We start from the raw sequence: 8,718 nt of genomic DNA on the forward strand, positions 1-8,718 counted from the left end.
GGGAAGCGGTTGAGTCACCATCCCTGGAAGTATTTAAAAGACGTGTAGATGAGGCACTTAGGGACATGGTTTAAGTGGGCATGTTGGTGTTGGGTTGACGGTTGGACTCAATGATCTTAGAGGTCTTTTCCAACCTTAATGATTCTATGATTCTAAACACTTGCAGAAAATTATTAATTTCACATTAAGGCAGACTTCTAAAGTAGGTCAAACTATGCTGCAGACCTCTAAATTTGGACAAAATAAATCCTACTTTGGAAGACCAGTACTCAATGGAAAACATGTTCCTGAGCTACAGAGCAAAAAAACAGAAAAATAAGATGCCTAGGTGTGTCCAACCCTTCTCACAAAGCAAAGTTCAATGCTGCAGTGCCAATGCAGTGCAATGCAAAAGAGCAAGTGGTTCTCCACACTGTCAATAGGCTCAAGGTTTTCATGGGCTTTCCAAGGTCAGAAGAAACCAAATGAAATGGTATGAAAGAGACTGACCTCAAGCTAGAGCATCCATGACTTCCACTCAAACAGCAGCATCTTTCAGAAAAACGTTGCATCTCTATTTAAAGATTTCAAGCAATGGGGAGCCTTCTGCAGCCCCTGCTAAGTTTTTCTAGTAGGTAATTACTCTTCAAACAAAACCCCTCTTCTGCAACCTCCCTCTGTTCTCTGAGAAAAGGCACAGGGTACCTGCTGGCTATGAGAAAAGGAGACCAGCTGCATCCAGAGAGTACAGGTGGTGTGTGTGTCGGGGGGGAACACATGAGGTGAGAGCAGAGAACACTGTAACAGCAGGCAACTGCAAGACTATAGCTAGGAGTACCTCCCATTACTGAGGAAGAGGGTAATTAAAAGAGTGTGAAGGAGCAAGAAGGGATAATCAGAGCATTCACTCACTGTGCTTCCTCAGCAGCTACCACTTTTGTATAGTAGTCACTGGAGTACAAAACCACATTGGCAACCTGCTCCACTGAGTGAGAAAGGAGAAAGCGGACAATCAGTTGTGCATATGCATCAGAAACAACATAGCTCCCCCCCACCCTGCCCTGAGTCTCAGGAATGGAAAACATGATGGACAGCAGGAAAACCCATCCATTTAGAGCCTGAAGGGACCACCAGGTCAGACAGCCTGACCTGGATAGAGATGAACAGCACACAAATGGCCAAAGACTATCTTCCCTGAAATGCATCCAGCCTTGATTTGGAGATGACAAAAAGTCAATAATCCACGGTTTCCCCTGTGAGCCTGCTCTTTCCATTATAAAGATCTCCCTCCTCTTCTCTAAGCATGTCCATTTCTATATCTGGTCACTGGTATCTCTTGTGTATCTACAGCCAATGCATTTGCATTCAGGAGACACCATCATCAAGCAGACTGGATACCAAACTGCAGTCAAGAGCCTGTGATAATAAATGGCTTATATTCTCCAATCAAACACCAAAAAACCCATAGGGTAATTCTGACTGAAACACTGATGAGGAAAGAATCTGGGGATTGACAAGGTCTTTTTAAGCCTGACAGAGGCATGTCAGCCTAAAAATATTTGGGAATCACTAGACAGTGCATCCAAGACCAGCACTGAATTGGCTTTCTTTAATATAGAGTTTTGTAAAAACCTCAGCAACTTCATTCCTTCCTTGCCTTCCCTTCTCTTTCTCATCCTTTGTGTCTCAGACTGTCTTCCACAGGTCCAAGTGCAATGGGGCTTGCGGGATGAAAACATGCAGTGCCACAAATAAAACACAGGCACAGTACTGAAACTGCTCTGAAACTCAGCCCCTGCCCTCAGCTTCCTCAGGAGGCATTACACCGTCGCTGGCAGAGCAGCTGTTTCTAACATTGCCAGATGTTTCTGAAACCCCAGGCCAAATGGTATGCAACCTAGGCACATTTACAGTTAGCAGGAGCATCACATTGACAGGGGAGCCCTTCCCACCAGCCTCCCAAAAGAGGTGGATTTTTCCCCACAGCACCTGCCTTGCCCACTGCAGATGCCAGACCCTTTCTGTTTACTAGAGGGGACATGCTGGCGCCTGAAATTAAGCCACACAAGTAACCATGAGAGTCAGGAAAAAGGCTGCAGTATTTCACTTGATGAACAGCAAAGAAACAGCAATAGACAGGGTGGAGGGACAAATTCCTGACTTGTCCCACGCTGCCTGCTTAAGCTGCTGCAAGCACTAAATTCTGGCTCCCTTTCAGCCCTCCCACCATTCAGTCTTCTAGCCCTCAAAGAATCCCAAGCAACAGTAAAAACATACCCTGGACTTTGACCTTCTTCACTGTTTTCTCTGTGCTGTTGTTGATGGTGATAGTGACTGGAATGGGCTCACCATGGTAGTACACCTAGAAGGAATTTGATGCTCAGAAATCCAGCCAGGAGGCTTCTCCCAAGCCCTAAACCTCTCTAGTCCCCCCAGATTAAATCTCCTCACAGAGGCCAGATAAGGCAAGATGACCCTTCCCAATGATTCATGACCCTTCCTTCAATAACTTACGTAGCCTCAAATGATCTTCTAATGGGGTCTCAGCCTCCCCTAACACTAGCTACTGACAGAACATTAGAGCCCTTGAGTGCTGGGCCAAGTCAGTCTCAGCTGAGACCATCTGAGTAACACACAAAGTAGCTGCTTTGGGCAGCAAAATGCATATTGGCATGCCAATAATATGATGTCCACAGCCCCAGGGCAAACTCCTCACCTCTTTACTGAGGGAAGCTTTCAAGTATAATGGCTTGGTGGACATGAAGAACTGCCAGGTGGTCTCCGCACAAGGTTGGGGTCCTGGCTCTTCTGGAGCATATTGCACCTTACGGATCAGCAGACGTGCAGAGTTCCTGGGAAGCAGTAGAGGATGACATGGTGGTAGTTTGTGCTTGGCAGAGGCAGGAGTTCTGCATTCACATGTGCTTACACCCAAGAAGCCCAATGACAAGTGGGGCAAATCTGAACCATCAACCAAGGTGCATTACTGAACCACCCACCACCTTTAAGAAGGGCAAAACTGAAGACAGACATACACATTCTGTTACCTCTTACGAATTCTCTCTTCCACATTCTCTGCTGAGAAAGCTTTCACCTCAAAGTCCACCCCACAGCTCTGCCAGAGAGAGAGAAGACAGCTGTGAAACCAGTGTCAGAAGCCAAGAACATCTGCAGATGTTTAAATATCTCTCTATACACCAGAAATTGACAGATTTCTGCCAGCTGCAAATTATTCTGGCCTCCTACCATTATAATAGAGATCCCTGCCAACTGGTGTGGCAGCATCCACCTGTTCCAGGATGCTTCTGATAAATGAGGCTTAGTTCCCAGCCTTTGACAGATGACATCCCTACTCCTAAAAGGCTTTCTGTGGGAGCAGTGCTGTAGAGGTCACAGCATGCTACAGGTTATAAGACTGATCAGCCTGCAAAGCTCTCCAGTCTGCCTTGGGTTTCTGAACTGAATTTCTGAATGGCTTTGTAATGCCAATACCTGACTTAGGGTCAACCTTCTTACTTCCCAATGTCTAAGGGGTGATCAGGCCAAGCTGACCTTTGTTTTAATGGGTTTATACTGCCATGGGACATCTGTGTGAGTCCCAGATAACTCTCTACAGAGCAATATGGGAATTTTTGCTAGAATATCATTCCTTGGAAAAAAACACAGCTTATCCTTGTGTTGTATCCTACGACCTGCTCCACCTTGCCCGGTTGTTAGTCTAGCTCAGCAGTTCAGAGAAGCGTCCAGTGAAGTATAAAAGGAATATTTTAAATTGTGTCAGAAACCTTGCAGAACATCTCATTATCTGGTGACTTTTACTCCAGGGTTTGTTTTGTTTACACATATGTGCAAGCCAGCCCTTCTCTGCATTTGTTTTAATTTAGAAGCAGGTCTTAACACACGCTACTTACAGCGATCTATGAGATTTTAGTTTTAGGCACTCAGTCTCCTTTTCTCTCATGCAGCCTGACAGCTACAATCATTTTATGTGCAGCCAACGCACAAATCATGTGGTACCCTTAAGGAAACTACAAGCATTGCAGATTTAGTAGTTTTGCTGCTATTTGACTGGATTCCCTTTCTTATTCTGAGGACTTAAATTCCAAGTCCGTGACACACACTTGTAGCTCTTAAGTCAGGTTCCTGACATTTGTGGCATAACACAGTAAACCCCAGTATCACATTATTCTACTCTCAAGCTAGCCAAATAAATTCACATGACTTTTTCCATATGACTTTCCTCAACCATGATAAGCACAAGTGTCCCATTGGTCTCACCTTATTAACATCACGAGGTGCAGGCTGCAGAGAGACTGAACAAGGCAGATGATCTGGAAACTGTGGGAGGAAGAAGAGAAAAATACCCCAAAGCAATATTACAAAGATTTCCAACTCTTCAACACTCTAATTAACATATTGCTCACAAAAGGCACAAAGCAATCCTGAAGACAACAGGTCACTCACTGTAATGTAGTAACCCTTTGAAGTTCTGGCTTAGATAGGGGCCTTAATATACTGGGCCTTATACTTGCCTTGTATGAACAAATTCCTTTCTTCCAAAAATACTTTAATAGCCAAGGAAGGAGAAAAAAAAAAAAAAAAGGAGAGAAAAAGTAAAACAAGTCCAGGCACATGAAGCACCTGGTCTAAAAATCAAACAGAGCCCTAGAGGCACAGCTTAGAGTAGCAGCTGGAACATCTGGCTCCCCATCCAAGATAATCAATACAGCTCACAGCAGTGCTACTCACTGTTCACATGATGCTTGAAGCAAAGCATCTCTGTGTCAGAAACACAACTAAGGCCATGAAGACCATCCAGCCACCAACCAGCGTCCATTCACTCCTGGCCTGGGCAGGGCCAGCAACTCCAGACATCAACTGGGAAGGCTGCAGAGTAGCTCATGGAGACTGAGTGCTAACACCCCATTAGAGACTCCAACAGTTTGAAGATAAACAAGTCCAGGCACATGAAGCACCTGGTCTAAAAATCAAACAGAGCCCTAGAGGCACAGCTTAGAGTAGCAGCTGGAACATCTGGCTCCCCATCCAAGATAATCAATACAGCTCACAGCAGTGCTACTCACTGTTCACATGATGCTTGAAGCAAAGCATCTCTGTGTCAGAAACACAACTAAGGCCATGAAGACCATCCAGCCACCAACCAGCGTCCATTCACTCCTGGCCTGGGCAGGGCCAGCAACTCCAGACATCAACTGGGAAGGCTGCAGAGTAGCTCATGGAGACTGAGTGCTAACACCCCATTAGAGACTCCAACAGTTTGAAGATCACTAGATTGTATTTGAGTGGTTAATAACATTACGACAGGTACCAACCCATTTAGCAGAATCATTCAAAGACTTATTTGTTGCTATATCAGAGCATGTAGTTTTCAAACCTGGATCTTCCTAGGGAATGCTAAGGCAGACATGTCACTGACAGTACTGGAAGCATATCCTGTCAGAATCAGAATTTGGCCATGAGCTGTTATTTGTTGTTTGATCCATAAAATATTTAAAGAGAAAGGATTTGGCACTTCCTCTGTGAGCACTGGGGCAATGGTATAAAGTATTCCAGCCCCTCAGGAATGGGGAAGACAAGGATATATGGGGCTGTTGCTAGCATAAAGCCATTGCATGTTTCCTTGCCTTTTCAAGGAAAGTACTTTTCACATGCAGTTAGGATCTTCTTGCACTTTACCACTTAGGATGGTAAGAAAAAAAAAATTGGTACATTGTCTGTCACTCAAAATTGGAACTTTGCATAACATGAATTCACTATTAATCCCTGTCTTCAGTCCATCGCCAGGTCTCAGCAACCTGGTAATAACAGACAAGGAGAAGAGGCTCAGAGGCTCTTATGAGATACTTACCGTAAAGAAAAAGGGATAAGCATTTTTCCCCAACTTCTTCAGCAGAGATTCCTGCAAGCGGGAGAGAGACTCTGGCTTGTCAACAGGTGGGTACAGTTGGACCCTAGAGAAGAACAGGTCCCGTCGGAAGGTAAGGCCAATCACATCAATGTCTTCCTGGCCATACCGGAAAGCACAGGTCAGGGACACGTACACTGGAAAGAAGCACATGATGGGTAAAGCATGCAGCAGGCTAACAATGCAGCCAGGTGGGATGTAAAATCCTCCTGCACTATAGAGTCAGGGAAACCTATTTCAACACTGTTGTATAACCTGGTAAGTATTCATACCATATGTAAGAACATACATTATGTTGAGTAAGAAGCCCGTTCACTGGGGAAGAGTATTACATTTGTACCCTTAAAACAATAAAAAAAGGTTCTATCTCAGCATCTCACTTCAAAAGAAGACTAACAATCTTTGAAACATATGTTGCGTAAAACCTCAAACCTTTTTTCCCCTTGATAAGTGCAGGATCCACCAATACAACACCATCTGAAAGAAAGGAAAAAATAAAAAAGATTAACAGAGGATAATCAGGGTTGAGAGAGCAGGAAGGGCAGCACGTATCCTTGTGGACTTACCTACAGGTTCCACATTCCCTATGTTGTCAATGAAGTCCCGCTTTCCCAGGTAGATGGTCAGCTGTAGGGAGAAGATGACCATGGTTGAACTACAAAGTGTTGATGGTTGTGTGTTGGGGGTGGGGTGGGGACACAGCAGAGAGCTATAAATCTTGTAGAGATCGGAACAATTCCATTTTAAATGGGATATTTTTTTTTTTCCAGCAAACATGCAATCCCCACCAGACTCAACATTCACATGCTTCAGGACATCAGAATTGAAAACCTGATGTAGACCAACTCCTAAAAGCACAACATAAATACTTGTGCATGGGACAAAGAACTATAGATTTAAAGATTTTTGGTGCCATCAGGTTGGAAAGACAATGAATCAGCTTTGTTTTAAACATTTACCAGCAGAAGTACAACTCAAGACGGAGAGGCGAGTTGCCTTCCCTTGTATTATAATATATGAGAAGCTTGCCCTATAAACTCTGTTTACATCATCTCCTCAAACTTAGCGCTAAATACAGTTCATGGTCCTTCTTCAGAAAAAAAAATTAAGGGGACAGGAAAGAGCTTTCTAGTAAGTCTCCAGTGTGACTACAAGTAAAACTCATAGCTATATAAAATACCTATATAAATCCATTATTATGGTACTTACAGATTTGTCACGGGTGCTTTTTCTGAAGATAACTTGTCTGTGAGGAGAACTAGCATTCTTCCCACTTGTCCCCATCTTTTGAGACTCAGGGCAGCTCATGGTCAAAGATGGGTATGTGACTGTGGGTGAGTGAAGCTTTTCTGCCCCAAAAGGTCCTGGGAAAGATGTCAGAAAAAAAATAGGTGGATAAGATAAAAGCAGAAATATACTTGGTGGGTAAAGCACTCTACTCCCATGTATAATTTACCAAAGACTATTTCAATAGATACTCAGGCACAGCACAGAAGGTGGGTTTCTTTTCATTTTAGCAGTTCCTCGTTAAAAAAAAACCAAAAACATAAAAACATCTATTAAAAACAGCTCTTCAGAAACATTACAAAAGACCAAGAACTCTTTTTAACTCAATATTAAAAAATTAGTAGACTAATAGAAAAATCTGGAGGGGAAGGGGTAGCTTGGCCTTTGCAGAGAGGTTTGTAGAGAGTAATTTTGTGAAGAAATCTGTAAGAGAACAGATAAAGGTAATCTGATCAACACGAGGTACTTCGATTGTCAAAAGATACCTCAAGATTTGTCATCAGAGGCTCTAAATTGTCATGAGGTAAGAAGGAAGGTCATTTCACTCATTAATAATGGGATAAAATATAGGAAATAAAGAATATCAATACATATGGGTTTTGGCTACTTTCAGGGTTTGGATTATTTTGGGGGGTTTTGTTCGTTTTTGTTTTGTTTTTTGACCATTGCAAGTATACAACAGCGCAGTGTCATCTGTCCTGAGATATTTGCTATTGAGCATATCCTTGGATGAATAGAAAGAAGCCTAGATAAGGAGTGAATAGCCTGCCCACAGACACAAAGGTATTCAGGATTTCCAAAAGTAGAGCTGTCTATGTTAAGCTGGAGGAGTGCTTCATGATACAGACTGGATAGGTGATGAAATACCATATATTCTATAACGGTAAGTGAGAAGTATTGCACTCAAAGAAAATACAACTATAGTCTCACATGCACAGTTATACTTGGTATCACTCAGGAAGAATGCCTTGACATAAGCAGAGAAGTTATTAGGAAATAAATCAAGAACACAGAGAATGCCATTTATACCATTTCAGAACCCCTTACTTATCCACATCTTGGATACAGCATGCTCAGTCCAAGACCTAGAAAGGTGGTATGTATTGGTAAGGAGTCAGACCAAACCCAAAATGAAAACTCATCTGTCCTACTGTATCTTCCTAAACCAGAACCAAATGCAACCCATTACTTGCCATTATCACTGAACCCAAACCAGAATGGGCCTTAAGAACATAACAGTCCAGCCACCTGCCCAGGAAGGTAACAAGTATAACCAGGGGTAGGGAACAGCTTGTACCCACAGAAAACACAGATGGAATAAGATTCTTCAGGGGTGGGGCAGACCAAAAGGACACAAGAGATATCCAGAGAGAGAGATGTCCAGAAAACCTAAGCAGTACAAAGCAGAGAGAGATTAGTTCTTCACTTTGTCGTAAGTCATAAAATAGCAGCATTCAGTTAAGCGATCAGACAGCAAATTCAAAATAAAGTGAAGCATTTCCCACATAACACAAGATTCAAGAGTA

General features: G+C 43.1%; 1 protein-coding gene across 2 annotated transcripts in view; it reads right to left on the reverse strand.

Annotated features, from left to right (window-relative positions):
* Positions 1–7,264, reverse strand: part of SAG (S-antigen visual arrestin) — a 17,303-nt gene extending 10,039 nt beyond the window's left edge. For both annotated transcript variants that reach the window (XM_019473393.1, XM_009284303.2), the window contains exons 1-9: positions 7,115–7,264; positions 6,472–6,532; positions 6,338–6,382; positions 5,849–6,042; positions 4,258–4,317; positions 3,027–3,094; positions 2,696–2,831; positions 2,257–2,341; positions 892–964 (exon numbers count right to left, since the gene is read on the reverse strand). In XM_019473393.1, coding sequence (XP_019328938.1) covers positions 892–964; positions 2,257–2,341; positions 2,696–2,831; positions 3,027–3,094; positions 4,258–4,317; positions 5,849–6,042; positions 6,338–6,382; positions 6,472–6,532; positions 7,115–7,213 — 821 coding nt within the window. In that variant the 5' untranslated portion in view covers positions 7,214–7,264. The remainder of the gene's footprint in view (positions 1–891; positions 965–2,256; positions 2,342–2,695; positions 2,832–3,026; positions 3,095–4,257; positions 4,318–5,848; positions 6,043–6,337; positions 6,383–6,471; positions 6,533–7,114) is intronic.
* Between the last annotated feature and the right edge of the window lie 1,454 nt (positions 7,265–8,718).

Source organism: Aptenodytes forsteri, unplaced genomic scaffold (assembly GCF_000699145.1).
Source record: "Aptenodytes forsteri isolate BGI_AS27 unplaced genomic scaffold, ASM69914v1 Scaffold278, whole genome shotgun sequence".
Lineage (NCBI taxonomy): Eukaryota > Metazoa > Chordata > Aves > Sphenisciformes > Spheniscidae > Aptenodytes > Aptenodytes forsteri.